We start from the raw sequence: 22521 nt of genomic DNA, 5'->3' as shown, positions 1-22521 counted from the left end.
CAACAGTACCACCATGCCTCCAACCCCTTGGAGGAATTGGGTTTATCTGTCTCTTGAGAAAATTCTAGACAGGTTTAGAATTTGTTTACTGGCCATATAAAACAATCCCTAGTGGACTCACACAGCAAGCCCATCAGCCTTGAAGGCAAACAACATTTGGAAGTTTCTGAAACCCAAACAACAAGCAAAGGAGGCAGAGGTATTTTTTTAACTTGCTATTTTGAGTTAATTAGAAGTTTGAAAGTACACTGTGGTCTTCAGACTTACCACCACTCGTATGCACCACGTACAAGGCAAACTCCTCTGCTGAATTCTCAATCTGAAGCAGGAGCAAAAGATACTTGTTGAAAGTATCTATTTAAACATCCCAACTTCGAGGCTTTTCCTCTTTTTTAACAATGCAAAGCTAAGTCAATTTTAGGCTGTTTTGAGGGGAGAGCTATTTATCTACAACTCTCGGAATTGATGAGAAGATCGAGAAGGTAGATGACTTTATCAATAATATAGTCATGTGCTTAACCACAAGGATGCATTCTGAGAAATGGATCACTAGGCAATTTCATTGTTGTGCAAACATCATAGAGTGTACTTACAGAAACCTGGATGGCATAGCCTACTACACACCTAGGCCATATGGTATAGCTATTGCTCCTGGACTACAAACCTATACAGCATGTTCCTGTACTCAATGCTGTAGGCACTTGTAACACAATGGTAAGCATTTGTGGATTTAAACATATCTAAACACAGAAAAAGTACCATAAAAAAAGGATTATAGTCTCATGGGACCACAGGTCATATATGTGGTGTGTCACTGACCAAACTGGTCATTCTGTAGCACACAACTAGGATGGATAATAGCTATCATCTATCGCAATGTGCCAGGCATAGTTCTACAAATGTTAAAGGTTTCATCCCATCTAATGTTCACGACAATACTGTAGCGAGGCCCCATTATCTTCATTTTATGATGACGAAGCAGAGGCAGGGGCAGGTTAAGTAACTTGCCCAATTCATCCAACTAGCATGTGCTCAATGGAGATTTGAACCCAGAGCCTGTGTTCTTAGGTTGTTAGGCTACACTGGCTTCCATTAAAAGTAAGAATACCTTGTCTCCAAAAGATCTCTGTTCTCCAAGAGATTGTGGAAAACACAGAGCAACAGAACTTTAAAAGCACTCCTGCACTATAATTTGCACAAAGTGTCATATTTCAAAGTAGGTTTCCCAACTGTGCCCCAGAAGTCAATCTTCACACTGAGCCCAAAACCAGTCAGCAGGCCCCAGGGTCCTTCTAAAGTAGACCATAAAGGATTTGAGGGTTGATGTTTCTCAAACTTCGGTAGGCATCCAAATCCCCTGCAGGCTTGTTAGACGGTGTCCCTGGCCTACCCCTCAAAATTTCTGATTTAGTGGGTCTGGGGTGGGGCCTGAGAATTTGAATTTCTAACAAGCACCCAGGTGATGCTGATGCTGTGGACTCTGTCTTGGATCACGAGGATCTAAAGAACCCAAGCCCTCTGCTCAGCATCCCGCAAACCACGCAACTTCCATAGCTCCTCGCACAACCACTCTAGGGGCCCAAGGCACACCTGTGACCCCATCTGTGGCCAGCCAGCAAAGGGAACTTGCCTTAAATTTGTTGAGCAGCAGCTTCAGGACCTGTGGGGTGGTCATGGTGCTGTTGATGCGGACGTTGGTGACAGAGCCATAGGCTGGCGTGAACACGGACGTCTGTCAATAGAAGGATCCAGCTCAGGGTGGGAGTGGGAACAAGGACCCAGTGCTAAAATCCAGGTGCGGTACAGGGCACAATGACAATGATACTCAAAATGTACTTCCTGAGAGCCCCCGACAGCCTGGCAAGCAGCAGGCTTTGTAGACAAAGCAACCCTCAGGGTTTGCTTAATTCAGTTCATGCTCCACACTCAAAAAGACCCTTCCTCTGGGACTTCAGCACAAGGCTGTCTCTGACTGCTCTCCCACCATGCACTTGCTTCCTGGGGTAGGATTTGAACAAAGCAGGAGGAAGGGAGGGATCAGCAAGCTCTGGTGGGGTGGACGGTGCACTGACACCCCAGGTCTGAGACCTGCAGCTCTGCTTCAGCTCTGGGAAAAGCCAGACCATACACCAGTTGGGGGCACAGTGTGCAGGAGAGGTTAACACATGGATTTTCTTGGGAGAGACTGATGAGCTGTGTTTATGGGGTCTTCAGGGCTACAGCAGGGACTGCTTTGTACAGCCCCACTGAATTCACCCACCACCTTAAGGGGGACCCACAGAAGGACTTTGAGCCTTCTGACTTGGGGTCCCTCAGTCCCTCAGGAAGCCACCAGGGCTTGCAGCCCACCCATAACCCTAAGACTAAACAGCAGCAAACATTTGGCTGCCCAGGCATCACACCACCCACCATATAGCTGTAGCCCTGAGGTGGCATCTACCCGGGAAGAGGTCTTCCCCCCTCCCCTATCCCCCTGTCCACCTTACCTTATGGTTGTAGAAATGGCCGTTGATGGAGAAGCGGTGGCGTCTGATTCGCCGCTGGTCACTAGGCGTCCTCACATTGCCACGGCGACGCACCCCAACATCACTGCGTGTGCGCATCAGCTGTGGGGTGTCCTCCTGCAGGGGCTTCAGGCCCCTGGAGTCTGAGAGAGGAGAGGGAAATGAACTCTGTCTGGACCTGCGACATGGCACATGGTCCCCACTTTGTGCCCAGTGCTACAGCACCCACTGTCTCCAAAAATATATATTTTATACAAATAGTATTTTCTGCTGGGGGAAAAACATAATGCAGAATTTACAAAGAAGCTGTACGGTGATAAGTTCAGAGCACAGCCTTCCAAGCCAGACTCCCTGGGTTCAAATCTCAGCTCCATGATTGCCATATATCAGTAACCTCTCTGTGCCTCAGTGTTTTTATATGTAAAATAGGGATAATAGTAACACCCACCTCAGAGGGTTGCTGAGGGTTTAAATGAGTTAATATACATAAAGCACTTAGAATAGTGCCTGGCACAGAATAAACATGATATAAGGGCTAACAAGATACTTCAAACAAACTATGACACATGCTACACACAGATGAACCTTGATGACATTACACTAAGTGCAACAAGCCAATTACAAAACAGCAAATATAGAATGATTCCACTTATATGAAGTACTTAGAGTGTACCTCATATAAGTGTATCTCATATAATTGAGGTACACTCTAAGTATATTCTAGGTACATTCTAAATTACAGAGACAGAGAGTAGAATGGTGGTTGCCAGGGGCTAGAGGGAGAAGGATATGGGGAGTTATTGGAGTTTAATGGGTACAGAGTTTCAGTTTCACAAGATGGAAAGAGTTTTGGAGATGGATGGTGGTGATGGTTGCACAACATTATGAGTGTATTTAATACCACTGAACTGTACCACTTAAAATGGTTACGATGGTAAATGTTACGTTATGTGTATCTTACTGCAACAAAAAAATTAGAAAAAATAATGCTTAATAGAACATATATCTAAAAATATATGCGGTTCCCATGGCATATTTCTATCCTTATATGTGTATAAATATAAAATATTGACATTAATCACAAGTAGGTTAATCTGCTCTTATTAAAATATATTTAATCCATGTAATATTAAAAAGATTTTGCAAATTGACAGTATCTATGAAAATTAAAAATGCACATGGCCTTAAACCCAGAAATTCCACTTGAAAGATTCCTACATGCTGACAAATGTGTGGCATGACACATGTATAAGGCCACCGACTGCAAACTTGTTTGTCATAGCAGAGGCTGAAAATGACTTAAATGGCTACCAATAGGGAGTGATTACATGAATTATCCTTTTTCCATACAGTGAAATAATGCAGAACTGCAAAGAATAAGGAAGTTCCTTACAAATTTATATGGAAAAATTCCCCAGATAAACTGATAAATAAAAACTGGGATCTGCACAATGCTACCACTTGTATAACTAGGGGAAGAAAAGAAACTACATCCAACTGGGCGTGGTGGCTCATGCCTATAATCCCAGCACTTTGGGAGGCTGAGGCAGGCAGATCACTTGAGGCCAGGAGTTCAAGACCAGCCTGGTCAACATGGCAAAAACCCGTCACCACTAAAAATACAAAAATTAGCTGGGCATGGTAGCGCATGCCTTTAATCCCAGCTACTCAGGAGGCTGAGGTGGGAGAATCACTTGAACCCAGGAAGCAGAGCCAAGATTGCACTACTGCACTGCATCCTCCTGGGTGACAGAGGGAGACGGAAGGGCAGGGAAGGGAAGGGAAAGTCAGGGAAGGGAAGGGAAGGGAAGGGAAGGGAAGGGAAGGGAAGGGAAGGGAAGGGAAGGGAGGAGAGGGAAGATGAGGGGAGGGGAGGGGAGGGGAGGAGAGAAGGGAAGGGAAGGGAAGGGAGGGAAGGGGAGGGGAGGGAAGGGGAGGGGAGGGGAGGAGAGAAGGGAAGGGAGGGAAGGGGAGGGGAGAGGAAGAAAGAAACTACATCCACCCATAAAGGTATGTGAGTGTGTTTTGCTTATATTTGCATGGACCATCTCATGAAGGATGTTCTTGGGATGCTTCTAGGTGGGTGGATGAGGTAGGTGACTTAATTCTCTCCCTTTGTATCTTGAACCAGATACATTTTACATTCTCAAAAATAAATAACAGTTGACAACATCTATCACAGCGGTCTTGACACATTCGGTCCCTAGCTGGAAGTACCTTCCACTCACATGTACCTGTGGGGCTTCGCATCTGGTCACCCTCCGGCGGTGCATCCACCTCTGAGATCTGAACATTGGGCACAGTCAGGGGCTTCAGGGTGGTTCTGGCGGTGGAGAAGACAAAGGGGAGGGGGGAGACTAGTTTAATCCCTGTGGAAAGATGCCCTGCACCTGCCAGACCCCACTCCTGCAAGGGGAGCACTTTGCTAGTGCCAGGCTGGGTACTGGCACACATCAGGCGATGAAAGGTACAGATGGGCCACGCTGAGCATCCCATGAAAGGCTGGCCCAGCTCCCAGGTCAAGCAGTGGGTGGTGCAGGGGGAGTTCTGGAGGGGGAAGATGTTCTTTTCCAGCATCTGCAGCAACACAAGCATCTAATTCATCAAGCACAGGATGGAGAATACCAAGGAGAGAAACCCATGTGCTGCCTGCACTGCTTCTAAGCATGTATGGGTTCTATAGCTTATTTGGAAAACTCTAATAATGGCCATTTGTTTTGCAGGGTAAGATTCCAGTTCAGACTCATTGCTGTTGAAGAAATAACTCATAATTGATTCTGGCATTTAAAAGGAATGGAAAGTAGGAGGTTGGCCACCACAAGAGCAGGGGCAGCTTTGGAAGGGGCACTGACAGTGTTCTCAGGGTTGCAAGGACGGAGTCCTCATCCAAGCTGAAGAAAGGGTTACAAGTAAGGCAGTCCAAGCTGAGACCCTCGTTTGCCATCATAACTGGCAAATAACTTCTCAAAGCCAAAAAGGACAAAGGGAGCAGCTCATGAAAACATCCAAAATCAACAGAGGATTTGGCTGTAAGGAAGAATCATATTTGACCAATTAGGACCAACCCATGATGAGAAGAGCATGGGCTCCCTGGGACCCAGTAGAGATAAACCTCATGTTCTGGGGAGGATCGTTTTAAGGAAGGACAATTAAAATGGAAAATCTGAAAGAACTTCCTATTGTAATTTAACTCATATACTTCTGAGGCACAGAATGGGCCTGGTCAGAGCTTCTAGGGAATGGTGAACACTTGGCACCCAGAGTAGCCACCCCACTCATTCTTGCTGAAGCAGGAACCGGTCTCAGCATCCTTTTTCTTCTTCTTCTTCTTTTTTTTTTTTTTTTTTGGCGGGGCAAGGGGACGGAGTCTTGCTCTGTCACCCAGGCCGGAGTGCAGTGGTGTGGTCTTGGCTCACTGCAATCTCTGCCTCCCAGGTTCCAGTGATTGTCCTGCTTCAGACTCCTAAGTAGCTGAGATTATAGCCACGTGCCACTGTGCCTTTTTTTTTTTTTTTTGGTAGAGACAGGGTTTCACCATGTTGCCCAGGCTGGTCTTGAATTCCTGAGCTTGTGATCTGCCTGCCTCAGCCTCCCAAAGTGCTGGGATTATAGGCATGATCCACCGTGCCCAGCCTCAGGATCCTTCTTAAGACAGTAGTCTAGGCATTCACTGTATTATAGGTAACATCTAAAAGACATCATTTACCATTCCTGAAAATTCTACCAAAGTATTTTGAAGGTTTCAAGAGTCAACCAAGACCAGCTTGAGGCCACAGAGAAGGGAGAAAAAGCAGGCAGAGTGAAGGACCCCTTAGCAGCCCAAACCAAAGGCCACAGGGTCAAATGAAATCTTAAAAATCATCTTACTTAGGGAATAGAATAGTGTGGGGGTCAGGGTCAGGCTGTGAAATGGGCTTGGCCATTGGAAATCAAATACAGCAATAATACAGTATAATATAACAAATACAGTACAGTGTAAAAAATACAGCTGGGCATGGTGGCTCACACCTGTAATCTCAGCACTTTGGGAGGTCAAGGTGGGAGGATTGCCTGAGGCCAGAAGTTTGAGACCAACCAGGGCAACATAGTGAGACCCCATTTCTACAAAAAATACGAAAATTATCCAGGTAGGGCCAGGAACAGTGGCTCACGCCTGTGGTCCCGGAACTTTGGGAGGTTAAGGAGGGTGGATAACTTGAGGTCATGAGTTCAAGACCAGCCTGGCCAACATGATGAAATCCCCTCTCTACCAAAAAATACAAAAAATGACTGGGTTTGGTGGTGGGCACCTGTAATCCCAGCTACTCAGGGGGGTGAGGCACAAATCGCTTGAACCCGAGAGGCAGAGGTTGCAGTGAGCTGAGATCGCACCACTGCACTCCAGCCTGGGCAAGAGAAAAAGAAAAAAGGGGTGGGGGCTGCACCTGTAGTCCCAGCTACTGGGGAGCCTGAGGTGGGAGGATCACTTGAGCCTAGGAGGTTGAGGCTGCAGTGAGCTGTGATTAAGCCACTGCACTCCAGCCTGGGAAACAGAGTGAGACCTTGTCTCAAACAAAACAAAACAAAAATGTGGTGATAGTGCTGAAAAGCAGAGCATGAAACCAGCAAAGTTAGATGAAACCAAAGAACGTTAACCAGACATCCTAGCGCCTATGGGGTAGGCAACAATGCTCCTCCTTAAATCCCCTTGGAAAGAAACCAGACCAGCCCCAGGGTCTGGCCACATACTAGGTTTCTCTCAATTGTAGAGAAACATAGATTTGGCTGTGGAGTTTAGCAAAATGTTCAATGTGACCAACAGAGAGGGCTTGGTTCTCATTTAAACCAGAAAAAAAAAGGTCACTGTGGTTTTGGCTGAGAGGCGAGCACACTCCACCCAGGCTGGGGCCGAAGGCAGTCAGCATTAGCAGGTTTCAGGATGGAGCCAGGCTAGTCACTTGATCCTAAAACTCAAGTCCCAGAAAGACAATGAGGAAGGCATGCCTTGCTAGAGGCATCTGGCGGTGCATTTGGCGGCTTATTCAGCCATGGAGGATCAGGAGGGATGGACTAGGTCTTCCCAGCCCTTCTGTTGGGGACTTGGACTACCCACCATCACACCACACCCTGGCTCCCCATGTGGTCTGCAGGGAGCAGACCCCTGGCTGATCTCACTTAGCTGACTCTGACAGAGCCTGACATTCTTTTTTCCTCTTCCAGGTTCTCCTAAGACTCAGGGAGCTTTGATCAGAAGGTTCAAGTCGTAAATGCCTTGGAGCGAGGGCCATTCTATGAGGAGTGGTCCTAGTCGGGAGGATGCTGGGGCATGGGGCGCTCTGTTAGAAATCTGCAGACTGACCCTCACTAGCCACTAGCAACTCCACTCAGAGACTCCTGAGTTCTCCCTTAGGAGAGAACTCTGTGACTCAGCAGCTCCCCTCCTATGACTCAGCAGCTCCCTCCTGTGACCTCATCGGTGATTGCGGTGGCAGGAAGGGGGTCCAAACACAACCATGTCTGCCCCTTGTTCCTCATTCCAAGGCCAAGGCAGGTGGGCAGTAGAGGTGGCAGGAGGAGGAGCCAGGGTCAGGGCTGGCTGGAAGAAGGCAGCATTTATCTGCTTGAGAACATACAGAACCCCCAGGCATCGCGATCATCTCCCCGCCCCATCTCTTCTCTTCTCACTCACCCCTGAGCCCCCAGGTTACAGCCGGAGTGCCAGGAGGAGGAGGATGGAGGGGGCCGAATGCGCTCATTGTCATCCTGCATCTGCAGGCGAATGGGCCGGCGCAGGCCCCAGGAGATGTTCAGGAGCCCCTCCACGATGAACTCGTCTTCTTCCTGCCCACAAAGCAATCAGAGTGGTGAGCCTGGAAAAGCCCCCACAGAAGCCAAGACCAAGCTGAGGTACAAATGACACATTCTTCATATGTCCTAGCTGGGTGCCCCAGATTCTATTCACAGGATGGGGGTAGCTGCCCAGTTCACACCCCAGCTCTGAGATACTTTCTAAGGTAAACTACCCTAGATCCTGAAGCTGACCTCACAGGTCAGCACAAAAGTTGCTGTGAAATTCAAATATATAGGTGCAAATTATAAAAGCATTGTTTTTCTTTTTATCCTAATGACTTTTAAAGAAAGCAGAATACATCTCTTAAAATAAGTGAGATTAGCCTTGCTAACAGAAGCAAGAACTGGAGTTAGCTACGTCCCATCCACTACTATGGAAAACGATGTCTCTGTAGCTGTAACATATGTTTAGCAATCCAACCTGGTGGTTGGAGGAAATTTAAAGCAACATTTGCCGAAGTTTATTCTACAGAACACCACCTCCTCTAGCAGATGAACTGTTGTCTTTAAAAGGGTGTCAAGTGATCATGAGCTGGGAGAGGCTGTGTTAATCAGATTTCCAAACAGCAGAACATCCCAGGTTCTGTAATCAACTAATGGGCTAAATGACAACTCTGCAACAGGTGAATAAATCTTGCAGGAGTCCCTAGTTTATTCTCAAGGTTGCTGACCAATTAGACGTTAAATGTAAAACCATTCTAAAGGCATTTACATATTCTATCCCAAAGACTTGGGACTCGCTTATGACTATGAAATCCTTTAATCATGGAGCACTTTTAATCATTTACTCGATAGGACATAACCCAGGAAAGCTATTTACGAACTATTTAAAATCTTGCATAGCCCATCTGCTGATTAGCAAAAGCTTGAAGGGCAATCCCTAAAAGAATCAGTTCTCCTCCCTCCAGTCTCAGAAGAACCTTTTTGAAGCCATGTTTTATGGGCTGATCAAGTGGTAGATCTGGGTCATGGGCCACATCTTCAGGACAAGCCCCATAGGTGAAAATGACATCAGCCCAATGAGGCCCAAAATCATCCTCAAAGAGGGAGGAAGGAATACAAGAGGGAAGGAGAGAAATGAAACAATTTTAGGGCACTTAGGAGTCCCAGGGAGGAAGGCTTTAGGTAAACATTGGCAATTTACATGGCCTTCCCCTGGTCAAGGTGAGCATCATTACTTTACACAACTGTAGGTCAAAATTTAACCCAAAACAGGATTTTATCTAAGTGGGGTGGTTTGAGGGACAGAATAGGCCACTACATCCCACATACTGTCCCCAAGCAACCTGCCCTAGCAGCTGAAATTCCACCATCTGTTATCTGTTTCTATGGATTAAATCTCCACAGCCTGATAACCTGAAAATGTGTTTCAAAGGGCATTACACATATGGACCTTTTTATCAGTCACGAGTGCTTGGGTATAAAGTACCCTACCAGACTCCTTTATAACTCATCTATCTGATAACAGGCTTTAGAGAAATGGATACAGGATGAGGAAGCTCGGTTTCGGGATGGAAACCAGATGAATAACAAAAGCAAACTAGGATGACTAGGTCTGGGGATGGGCCAAGTGCTACCATCGAGAGCTTATGTGCTTTGCCCAGGTCACTGCAGCGACAGGACTTGGGCCCAAATGTTTAAACACAGAGGACTGGGTGGGGTTCCCGAATTGTCCAATGAGAGGACGTCTGCTTGGGAGCCACCTGGAAAGGTCATTTCATGAAAGCTTCCTCTGGAGAATCTCCCCCATGAGACTGCGCTAGCCCAGCCACACTTCTACAGGAATGTCTCTGGAGCACATCTCTGAAACATTCACCCTTTTTACAACAAAACTGGGCCTGGAGTCTTCTTCCAAAGAACCCCAAAGACCCTCACTAGCATCCTAAATGAGAAGCAGGAGAGGCAGGGATCTCTCGGGACCTCAGGGACTTTCAGATTCAGGACACACGGTGACAAGGTCTGGACTAGCCAGTCAGGGCTTTCCCTGGAGACTCCTTACCTCCCGGTGCCGGAGCTGTAAATTCTGGCCTTCATAGTACAAGTTGTAGGTCTTCAGATGCAAAAGAAGTTCATTTCTTAGAGAGAAAAATGTAAGAGATATAACATGATCAGCCGAAGCCACTTATAATGCAGTTGTTCCCTCTTTCTCTCACCTCTCACCGGGCCTAAAGTCACCGCACTTTGGTGTTTGTCCACATGTACATACACACACATGCACATGCACACAGAGTTCTGCCGCCACCACCCCATAACCATCTTCCCCCAGGATCCAAGTCAAGAGTGAGCACCACCCCAGAACAATGCTGAATGTAAAGAGCAATTCCAGGACACCAAGGCAGGCCTCGTGTGCTGACAATACTCCCAAACTCAAGCTGAATGAGCAGATGTTAATAAGCCATGGAGTCACTGAGGCAAGCACTTCAGAGCCCACAGACAGCCATTCTCCTGCCTGGCTGTGGCCTCTTCTCCCTCAAGCACGCTGTGAGTGAGGAAAGGACAATAATGACAGGCCTTCATAAGACTCAGAAGCTGGCCAGGCGCGGTGGCTCGTGCTTGTAACCCCAGCACTTTGGGAGGCCAAGACTGGCAGATCACTTGAGGTCAGGAGTTCAAGACCAGCCTGGCCAACATGGTGCAAACCCATCTCTAATAAAAATATAAAAAATCAGCCAGGCATGGTGGTGCATGCCTGTATTCCCAGCTACTCAGGAGGCTGAGGCAGGAGAATCACCTGAACCTTGGAGGCAGAGGTTGCTGTGAGCTGAGATCATGCCACTGCACTCCAGCCTGGGCGACAGAGTGAAACTCTGTCTCAGAAAAAAAATAAAAGACTCAGAAGTTTCCAGGCTGTTTAGAAGTGAAATGGGACAGGTTTGAGCCACACTAACTTATGCTTCATAGACATGACCTTATCACGTGTTTAAAAACTTGTGGCCAGGAGCAGTGGCTCACGCCTGTAATCCCAGCACTTTGGGAGGCTGAGATGGGCAGACTGCCTGAGGTCAGGAATTCGAGACCAGTCTGGCCTAACATGGTGAAACTCTGTTTCTACTAAAAATACACACACACAAAATTAGCCAGGCATGGTGGCATGCACCTGTAATCCCAGCTACTCAGGAGGCTGAGGCAGGGGAATTGCTCGAACAAGGGAGGTGGAGGTTGCAGTGAACCAAGATCGTGCCACTGCACTCTAGCCTGGGCAACAGAGCGAGACTCCATCTCAAAAAAAAAAAAAAAAAAATTGCAAACCCCCATCAGCGTCAGAATGGGTGAATAAAGGAAACAATAGCTACACAATGGAAAACTCTCAGCGAAGAGAATGTGAATGAACTACACGCATGTGTGTAACTCATGGGAATTACAGGATCTGTGCTTTTCTTGTGTCTAGCTTCTTTCACAAAAAAGCACAGATCATATTCCATTGATACAAAGTTCAAAATGGAGTGTTAGAATTCAGGATAGTGGTTCACCTTGGGGAGTAGTGACAAGAAGTGGGCATGAGGTGGCTTCTGGGCCCTGGCAATACTTTTTTAGTTCATAAAAATTTTTTAAATAAAAAATAAAAATCCTTAGAAACTCCTGCTCTGAAGCCCAGTACTGGACCTCCTTAGCCATCAAGTTTTCCAAGTGGCTGCCCTGAGAGTACACAGCTCTACTGCACATGGCCAGAGAGGAGATTTCACCCACTTTGTGATCAGGGAAAGCCTTCATCAACCCTGAGAATGCATGAGTCAAGTTTCATCTGAAAGTGCGTGTTTTGCACTCCAGGTGGCATGAGAGTGGAGAGAGGTGGAGGGGGCCGCTGCGGGCTTTTGTCTAGTCTCAAGTAAGGGGGTAACAGAATTCAGTCTCTCTGAACCCAACCATTCAGTGGAGAGATTTTGGACCATGCCAGGAGTCAAAACCCACTGGAAATGCCAAGAAACTCCTGACAAGTTAAACCTAGATAAATCAATGTGGTTCTATGCAAGCTGAAATGAATTCGTGGAAAATGTGATTCCAAATAACCTAAGACGAAAGGCTGTTTGGTACTTTTGAACACACAGATCTGAACCGGGATAGAAAATCACTGGTTGGTAGAAGTCCCTGGGGAAATCTGTCCATAAAGAGGTAAGAATGGTCAGATGTTACAAAACATGTGTCAAGTGTGTCTAAGGACTTCAAACAATTTGATCTCAGATAAATTAAATATTTCATTAAGAGAGAGAAATTCTAGCTGGGCATGGTGGCTCACGCCTGTAATCCCAGCACTTTGGGAGGCTGAGGCGGGTGGATCACTTGAGGTCAGGAGTTCAAGACCAGCCCGGCCAACATGGTGAAACCCCGTCTCTACTAAAAATTTAAAAATTAGCTGTGTGTGGCGGCACATGCCTATAATCCCAGCTACCCAGGAGGCTGAGGGAGGAGAATCACTTGAACTCAGGAGGCAGAGGTTGCCATGAACTGAGATCACACCACTGCACTCCAGCCTAGGTGAGGAGGGAGATTCCTTCTAAAAAAAAAAAAAAAAAAAGAAGAAGAAGAAAAGAAAGAAAAAAAAAGATAGAGAAATCTCTATGCTGGACATAAAAATACATCCTTGAACTTCCAATTCAAGGGTCCATTTTGGCTCAAGCCCAGTCACATTAGCAAAAAGCCTGAGCTGAAGAGACTTTAGTGCATAGAAATCAACTAAATTGTCCCCTTCTATTCAGAAGGCACCTGTGCCAAATTCAGCGCGAACCAGAGAAGCCCAGGGACACATTACCCCAGCCAGGACTCCCCAGGAACACCACAGACAGGACGGGGAGCAGTGTCTGAGTCCGTTCTGGCTGCTGGATCATAGACTGGATGGCTTCTAAACAACAGAAATTCATTTCTCACAGCTCTGGTGGCCAGAAAGTCCAAGGTTAAGGTAGAGTCACTGTCTGGTGACAGCCCTATCCTCACAGACAGTGCCTTCTTACTGCGTCCTCACACCGTGGAGGAAAAACAAGCTCCCCTGGCCTTTTATAAGGGTACTTAGACCTAATCCCATCCCAGAGGCTCCACCTCTTATACCAGCACCTTGGGCTGAAGTTTCCACATAGGAATTTGGGGGAGACACAAACATTCAGAAGATAGCAAACTACCACCAGCCAACTGCTCCTCCTGGAAGCCTTCCAAGACACCACATCTTTTGAGCCCCCAAAGGTACTGCGTCTTGACATCCCCTTTACTTCACCTCCAGGCCAGGCTCTGGTGGCATGTTTTTATCTATAGCAGCCGCCCTGATACTCTCACAAGTCCAAGTTCAGCCGCTTGACTCCTTCCCACACACAGGAGCCCCGCCAGTCTGATACACAGGGGAGGCCCCTGTGCCAACGGCTGCGGTCCACCCACAATATCCCAGCATGGGACTGGTCACTGGGGACAAAACTCTCTAGCAAAACGTCTTACTTGGAAATGTATTTATCTTGTCCACATGGGACTAGGGACGTTTGGTGACTGTAGTCCATTCTTCCTTTCTCTTTTCATTGGAAGGAGAGGCCTATATTTGGAAGGAGAAGACAGAGGTTAAAGTCAGGTTGTGTCCTTGGGAACTCAGCAGAACCTGGGGTGGGGAGTGGGCACAAAATTGGACGCCATGGCTCTCTGTTCCTCCCCACCCAGATCCACAGCTAACACGGACCCAAGGCTGTGAGAGGCAACACTGCTGGCTGCTGCCTTGGCTTACCACAGCCTCTGAGAATAAACATCCAAAGGAAAGACGACAACCCTTGGACAATCCAAGCATGAATGCCCCAGCCACAGAGCACACTGACACCCATGTTGGCTCCAAGGATAACTGATGAGTCTTCCTCTCTGAAGAGACCACCACAACACAGAATAGAGAGTTATCTCAGGGACAGCCCGATTCTACTGAGGTCTACTGAGGATGGGTAAACCACCTAAAAATGCCCAAATACAGCCAAGTGTGAGAAATCACAGTGTGTGTCTACAGACACCACTAAAATATGACAATGTGAAAGACAATTTAACCATACATTACAAAAACACAGGTAACAAAACTATGGGTCCAATTTTGTTTAAAATCTATGTAAGTATAAAATATGCATATACATACACACATTTACATGTATAAATATTTATTCAGATAGGTATATATATGTCAAGATTTCTCCACCTTGGCACTATTACCATTTGTTTTGTTTTGTTTTGTTTTTTGACAAGGAGTCTCGCTCTCTTCGCCCAGGCTGGAGTGCAATAGTGTGATCTCGGCTCAGTGCAACCTCCATCTCCCAGGTTCTGCTGCCTCAGCCTCCCAAGTAGCTGGGACTACAGGTGCCCACCATCACGCTTGGCTAATTTTTTGTATTTTTAGTAGGGGGGGGTGGTTTCACCATGTTGGCCAGGCTGGTCTCAAACTCCTGACCTCAGGTGATCCACCCGCCATGGCCTCCCAAAGTGCTGGGATTACAGGCATGAGCCACCACGCCCAGCAGCACTATTACCATTTGGACCTGGCCCATTCTTTTTTTATTTCTATTTGTAGAGATGGGATGTCACTCTGTTACCTGGGCTGGGAGTGCAGGTGGCATGATCATAGCTCACTGCAGCCTCAAATCCCTGGGCTCCATCGATCCCCCTGTCTCAGCCTCCCGAGTAGCTGGGACTACAGGTGTGCCCCACCGCCCCTGGCCTGGGACTGTTCTTTGGCGCGGGACTGTCCTGTGCATCGCAGATGTTTAGCAGCATCTCTGGCTTCTACTCACTAGATGCCAGCAGCACTACCCCAGTGATGACGACCAAAACTATTGCCAGACACTACTAAGTGCCCTCAGGGGCAAAATCACATTACTCACAACAGCCCAAAGGTGGAAGCCACCCAAGTGTCCACTGATGGATGAGCAGATAAGCAAAACGGAGTATATGCATCCAGTGGATTATTATTCAGCCTTAAAAAGGAAGGAAATACTGGCACATGCTAGAACATGGGTGAACCTTGAAGACATTATAACAGGCCACACCCAAAATGAAAAATACTGCATGATTCCACTTTTATGAGGTACCTAGAGAAGACAAAATCAGAGACTGATTTTATAGAATGGTGATGCTTCAAAACATAGAACGGTGGTTGCCAGGGGCCTGGGAAGAAGGGGAAATGGAGAGTTTCCTAATGGGAACAGAGTGTGCAAGAGGAAGAGAGCTCTGGAGATAGATGGTAGGTGATGGTTCTACAACATGTGAAGGTACTTAATGCCACTGAACTGGACACTTTAAAATGGTTAAGATGGTAAACTTTATGTGTATTTTACCACTATATACATATATATGTGTGTGTGTGTACATATATATATATATTTTTTTGTTTGTTTGTTTGTTTTTGTTTTTGTTTTTTTTGAGACAGAGACTCACTCTGTCACCCAGGCTGGAGTGCAGTGGCATAATCTCAGCTCACTGCATCCTCGACCTCCCCAGGCTCAAGTGATCCTCCCACCTCATCCTCCCAGGTAGCTGGGACTAAAGGCATGTGCCACGATGCCCAGCTAGTTTTTTGAATTTTAGTAGAGACGGGGTTTTGCCATGTTGTCCAGGCTGGTCTTGAACTCCTGGACTCAAGCAACCTGCTCACCTCGGCCTCCCAAAGTGCTAGGATTACAGGTGTGAGCCACTGCACCCACTCCACAATATATGTTTTAAGTGGAAGAGGGAGGCATGGGAACCAGTATTACAGTGACACAATGTGAGAAGGATTCAACCTCCTGGAAGAAGGATCCATGACCCAAGGGACACAGACAGCCTCTAGAAGCCGGAAAAGCAAGAAAATGGACTTGTCCTAGAGTCTCCAGAGAAGAACACATCCCTGTTGATACCTTGATGTTAGCCCAGTGAGATTCGTGTCAGACCTTTGAACTACAGAACTGTGAGATAATCAGTTAGTGTTGGCCAAGCATGGTGGCTCCTGCCTATGACTGCAATACTTCATGAAGCCAAGGCAGGAGGAGTTCGAGACCAACCTGGGCAACGGCAGGAGACCCCGTCTCTACAAAAAAATTTTAAAATTAGCTGGATGTGGTGGCACACACCTGTGGTCCTATAGCTAGTTGGGAGTCTAAGGTAGGAGGATTGCTTCAGCCCAGGAGCTCAGGGCTGCAGTGAGCTATGATCACACCACTTTACTCCAGCCTGGGCAACAGAGTAAGACCTTGTCTCTTAAAAAAAAAAAAAAAAAACAATAAAATAAGGCCAGGTGCAGTGGCTTATACCTGTAATCTCAGCACTTCGGGAAGCCAAGGAGGAAGGATTGCTTGAGTCCAGGAGTTCAAGACCAGCCTGGGCAACATGGGGAGATCCCATCTCTACAAAAAATAAAAAGTTAGCCAGATGTGGTAGTGTGCACCTCTGGTCCCAGCTACTAGGGAGGCTGAGGCAGGAGGATAAACTGAGCCCAGGAGGTCAAGGCTACAGTGAGTCACAATCATGCCACTGCACTCTAGCCTGGTCGACAGAGTAAGCCCATCTCAAAATTAATTAATTAAATAATAAAATAAAATAATAAAATAAAATAAAAATGAATTAGTGTTAAGCCACTAAGTTTTGATAAATTGTTACTGCAAGTTACCATGGGCTGATTCCATTCAGAAAACTTAGACCCGGCTGGATGCAGTGGCTCACACCTGTAATCCCAGCACCTTGGGAGGCCAAGGAGGGCAGATCACGAGGTCAGGAGATCGAGACCATCCTGGCTAACATGGTGAAAGCCCGACTCTACTAAAAATACAAAAAATTAGCCAGGTGTGGTGGCGGGCGCCTGTAGTCCCAGCTACTCAGGAGGTTGAGGCAGGAGAATGGCGTAAACCTGGGAGGCGGAGCTTGCAGTGAGCCGAGATCATGCCACTGCACTCCAGCCTGGGCGACAGAGCAAGACTCCGTCTCAATAAAAAAGAAAACTCAGACCCTACCAGTGTACTCAAAAGTGGTACCCTGAGAACACAATTGGTCTCTCTAAATTTTACATTTTATGTTTTTTTTTTTTTACTTTTCCAAAAAAGAAGAAGAATCTGATCATGAAAACCGGAGTACACATGTAATGCAGAAAAAGGAAAGTCAAGCTAGTGAGAAAGCCTTTTGTTTCTTTTTTTTTTTTTTTCAGACGGAGTCTAGCTCTGTCCCCCAGGCTGGAGTGCAGCAGCACGATCTCAGCTCACTGCAAACCCTGCCTCCCAGGTTCTAGCAATTCTCCTGCCTCAGCCTCCCGAGTGGCTGGGATTACAGGTACGTGACACCAAGCTCAGCTAATTTTTTGTATTTTTAGTGGAGATGGGGTTTCACCATGTTAGCAAGGCTGGTCTCGAACTCCTAACCTCAAGTGATCTGCCCGCCTCAGCCTCCCAAAGTGCTGAGATTACAGGCGTGAGCCACCACACCAGCCAAAGCTTTTCTTTTTTAAATGACAATTACCCATAACTAGTCAGTGCCCCTTTTTGTAAAAAGGTGCCCCTTCTACGCATGTGTAAATTTATACATTCAACAAGCATTTATTGTGTGTCTACAACGTGCCAAGCGTCGTGCTCGCAATGGTGGCTCAGCAGCCAAGGAAACCTGTAATCCCAGCACTGGTACATGGTGCAGGAGGAGAGGGATGTGTGGGGGCAGAGGGCTCTGTCAAGGGAGGGTGAGTGCTATGGTAGCAAACAGGAAGGACACCTACGGATAAGGGTGGTGTCCTGGGGGACTCTCTGGAGGAAGAGACCTCTAAACTGAGACCTCAGTGTCGGCAAAGATGAGGGGCAAGTGGGTCCAGGCAGAAAGAGCAGGCAACTCAGAACTGTGCGAGATGGGGTGGCATGAGCAGAACCCCAACCTGGAGAGGAGTCTGGACTTCATCTGGTGGGCAATGCTGGGCCATGTGGGTGTGGAGGATGAAGAATGGCCCCCAGAGACACCCGGGTCCCAACCTGGAGCCTGTGAATATTACCTTATATGGTAACAGGGACTCTGCAGATGTGATTAAATGAAGGATCTTGAAATGAAGAGACTATCCTGGATTAGCTGGGGGACCCTAAATGTAACCACCAGTGTCCTTATAAGAGGGAGGCTCTGCTCCAGCAGAGGGAAGGCGACATGACAACGGCAGCAGAGGGAGAAATCTGAAGACACTGCACTGTGGACAAAGACGGAGGAAGGGGCCATGAACCTTGAAGGCAGCTCACAAGCCGGGAAAGGCAAGGACACAGATTTGCCCCAGAGCCCCGGGTGCGAGCAGAGCCCTACCACCGGCTCAGTTTTGGCCCAGAGAAACTGACTTCAAACTTCTGGACTCCAGAGTATGAGTATTACATTTCTGTTGGTTCAAACCACCAAGACCATAGTCATTTTTCTCAGCAGCAAGAGGAAAACCAGGGGAATTCCGAGGGCAGGGATGCGATCTGATGCGCATTTTGGAAAGGTCACCCACCCAACGCCTTGCTTTGTGGAGAAATAATTCAGGAGAAGAGCGGCCAGGGGACCAGTTGCAAGGCCGGAGCCCGAGTTGGAGAGACAGACTCTAGAGAGTTGGAAGAGGCAGAGGAAAGTCGTGATGTGGAAAGCACACCCTTTTGTGCTGCCGGTGTGCCGGGTGTGCTGCAGGGTGAAACGTGGGGTGACAGGCAGAGTCCTGGTGATACACGGGCTGCTGGCGAGGACCGCAATGTAGGCAGAGGTGCCACCTTCACAGTTGCTGATGTGAGGACCGAGACTGAGTTTCAGGCAGGCCCATGGAAACTTCCAGTACAGATAACCAGAAGTACAGCAGGCCTGGGACCCCAGAGAGCGATTCCTGGCACGTGAGGTCAGGGGAGAGGATGAAGTCATCAAGAAAGAACAGAAGGGGCGAAGGGGGCAGGGCTGAGAGCAGGGTTCTGATTAACCCAGTGGGTCAGCATGGCCAGAGGAAGGAGTCCCTGGAGAAAGAGGGAAAACAGGAGACAGGGTACCAAGGAAGCCCAGGAAACCAAGGAAGCCCAGGGGCCTTGAGAAGGAGGCCAAGGTCAGCAGAGCCAGGAGCTGGTGGTCGGAGTCCAAGGAAGGGGAACCCTGAGCAGCCTCTGTTAAACCACACAAAGGTCATGGGGGAACTCAGCCAGGCTGATGGCACAGCCTGGTTGGAGTGGAAATCAGGTGAGCAGCGCCTGCTGTCGGCAGCCCTTCTCACTCTCAACACTGGAGTCTTTCTTCAGCCAGAGGAAATGTTATTCTATCTTTCTTTGATTATTTCCCCTCTTCTTCCCATTCTTGGTTCTTTCTTGAACAGTGTCTGGTTCTGTCAGCCAGGCTGGGATACAGTGGAGCCATCATAACTCACTGCAGCCTCAAACTCCTGGCCTCAAGCGATCCTCCTGCCTCGGCCTCCCGAAGGGACTGCAGGCATGGGCCACCACACCCAGATAATTTTTTTCTTAATTTTTCTTTTATAGAGACAGGGTCTTGTTATGTTAACCAGGCTAGTCTTGAACTCCTGGCCACAAGTGATTCTCCCACCTCAGCCTCCCAAAGTGCTGGGATTACAGTGAACCACTATACCCAGTCCATTCTTGGTTCTTCTGCTATCTCTTCTCTAGCACTATGCATCCATCCATCCCAGCAGCTACCTTCCATCTCCTTATTTTTCTCAGAATTCTCCAGCTAATCTAATTCACCAACTGAATTTTCTCCAGGACTCTCTCTTTCTTTCTTTGCCTCCAACATAACCTATCATTTGGTAATTTAGTTCTGCATCTATCCTGCTCTTAAGACAATTCTTTTTGATGCCATGTCTTCTTAAATCCACTGAGAATACCAGTTAGAGAATTTGATTCTTAAAACTATTTGGTTGGCCGGGCGCGGTGGCTCAAGCCTATAATCCCAGCACTTTGGGAGGCCGAGACGGGTGGATCGCGAGGTCAGGAGATCGAGACCATCCTGGCTAACACGGCGAAACCCCGTCTCTACTAAAAAATACAAAAAACTAGCCGGGCGAGTTGGCGGGTGCCTGTAGTCCCAGCTACTTGGGAGGCTGAGGCAGGAGAATGGCGTAAACCCGGGAGGCGGAGCTTGCAGTGAGCTGAGATCCGGCCACTGCACTCCAGCCTGGGCGACAGAGCGAGACTCCGTCTCAAAAAAAAAAAAAAAAAAAAAAAAAACTATTTGGTTGTGCAGAAAAAAATAGAGCAACAAAACAATAAACATAGAGAAATAGACCCAAATATATCTGGGAATATGGATTGTAAGCAGCAGTTCTAAATAGCAGGGGAAAGGTAGCTTAATTTTTAAAACTATCACTAGAGAATTGGCTGGCCTTTGGAAGGGGGAAGACAGGGAAGCGAAATCACCACCTTACTCCTTCCACCAAAAGAAATAATTGAATAAAAAATTTAAACACTAAAAACTAAAACGCTGAAGACATTGATACCAATCTGCGAAAATTTTAAACTTCTGTTTAGAAAAAAGAGTACACTATACAAAGTCAAAAAGGCAAATTAAAAACTGGGGGAAAATATTTACAAAACATATGGTAAAGGGCTAATGTCCTTAATACATAAAGGGCTTTAATAAATCAGTAAGAAAAAGGTCCTATGCTCATTTATAAAATGGGCAAAGGACATGCACAATAGTTCATGGAAAACTCAATATAATAATTAATAAATCTGTGAAAAGGTGTTCAACTTCCCTCATGTCCCTCCTTTTTACTTACCAGATGGGTACAAATCAGTCTGATGGCCCCAACTATGGGAATTTTCTAGGGCTCAGTCACTCTCTACCTGTTGGGTGATCTCACGAAAGCCATAGCTATAACTCTGACCTATGGGCTCATGTTGCCCCATCTTTGTCTATGGCCTGACTTCTCCCCACCTTTTTTCTTACTTTTACATTTCTTGGGAAAAGAGTGTTAAGAAAGTATTTACATAGGGTACCCCACAGTTGAACTGAAATTACAGGTAGGTGACTCTAGGACCCAGTCCCTCTTTTGCCCATTAGGGCATCTGCAGCTTTCTTCACAAACTTTCCAACCACCCTCACAAAGCACCGGCTCCCTGCAGCCAGCTAAAAAAACTAAGCTACATTCACATCCACCTTAGGGCAAACAGCAGCAGCAGCAGCAGCAACACTAACAGAGGACCGGAAATTCACAGTTCATTCTGATATTCCTTAAACAGAGCATTGTTCTCACACAAGGAAGGTCAGAGGAAGAAGCTTGGTGGAACAGGAATGTGGACTCAATTGGATTCAACTGGACACTTCCTCCGAGGGTGCCTGCCAGTATCTGTGGCCTTGGAGACAGGGATTCGTTCAGCTGACTGGTTGCAACGCTTCTGCCTCCCCTGTTATTATCCAGAATTTATGGTGCTCTCCTGGGCTCCAAAACGCCTTGTAAGAACCATTTATGATCATCACTTCCCACAGTGCCTTGGGAATACAGACTAATGGTTGTTATGTCTTATAAGAGGGAAACTGAGGCAAGGAGGAATGAGGGACTTCCCACATCAGCCAGCATCTAGGCACAGAACCAAAATACCTCATAGTCTACCACACAGAGAAAGGAGAAGAGGGGCAGAAAGGGGACAAGAAAGAAGGGGCAGATTTTACACAAATCCTTTTTTTTTTTTTTTTTTTTTTGAGACAGGGTCTCATTCTGTCACCCAGGCTGGAATGCAGTGGCATGATCACAGCTCACTGCAGCCTTGATCTCTTGGGCTCAAGTGATTCTGTCACCTCAGTCTCCTGAGTAGCTGGGACCACAGGTGCACACCACCATACCTAGCTAATTTTTTATTTTTTGTGGAGATGGAGACTCGCTATGTTGCTCAGGCTGGTTTCAAACTCCTGGCCTCAAGCGATCCTCCTGTTTTGGCTTCCCACAGTGTTGTGATTAAAGGTACGAGCCACCTCTCCTGGCTCAAAAATCATTTTTAATATGGAGCCGGTCTTTGGAAGTCGAAAACATATTTAAATCTGCTGAACTTCCTCTATGAACATAGTTACTTACCCCCTCTAGAATTCTAAATCAGTACTTCTTTTTAGAAACAACACTTTAGAAAATAAAGCATATATTGAATGTCTACTGACCACAATGCATGTCTACTAAAATAGCTAGAGATGTGAATACAGCTGGGCTTGCCTCGTTGAGACATGAGCCTCCCAGGTTCCAGTCATGCTGGAACCCTGTTGGGGCTACCAACCAGTCAGTTTTCCCTCTGGCACTGGC

At 47.1% G+C, this 22521-nt stretch overlaps 1 protein-coding gene across 7 annotated transcripts in view; it reads right to left on the bottom strand.

Annotated features, from left to right (window-relative positions):
* RASSF2 (Ras association domain family member 2) overlaps nucleotides 1–22521 on the bottom strand; it is a 48487-nt gene that overhangs the window by 11330 nt on the left and 14636 nt on the right. For 4 of the 7 annotated variants that reach the window (XM_030914443.1, XM_030914439.1, XM_030914440.1 and 1 more), the window contains exons 2-8: nucleotides 13752–13842; nucleotides 10333–10408; nucleotides 8173–8324; nucleotides 4733–4827; nucleotides 2487–2647; nucleotides 1631–1732; nucleotides 268–319 (exon numbers count right to left, since the gene is read on the bottom strand). In XM_030914443.1, the coding sequence (XP_030770303.1) occupies nucleotides 268–319; nucleotides 1631–1732; nucleotides 2487–2647; nucleotides 4733–4827; nucleotides 8173–8324; nucleotides 10333–10408; nucleotides 13752–13810 (697 nt within the window). In that variant the 5' untranslated portion in view covers nucleotides 13811–13842. Of the gene's footprint in view, nucleotides 1–267; nucleotides 320–1630; nucleotides 1733–2486; nucleotides 2648–4732; nucleotides 4828–8172; nucleotides 8325–10332; nucleotides 10409–13751; nucleotides 13843–16561; nucleotides 16584–22521 lie in introns of those variants that run through there. The other 3 variants (XM_010378943.2, XM_030914444.1, XM_030914442.1) reach the window with 2 other exon arrangements.

Source organism: Rhinopithecus roxellana, chromosome 13 (assembly GCF_007565055.1).
Source record: "Rhinopithecus roxellana isolate Shanxi Qingling chromosome 13, ASM756505v1, whole genome shotgun sequence".
Taxonomy (NCBI): domain Eukaryota; kingdom Metazoa; phylum Chordata; class Mammalia; order Primates; family Cercopithecidae; genus Rhinopithecus; species Rhinopithecus roxellana.
This window is presented reverse-complemented; position numbering and strand designations above follow the sequence as displayed.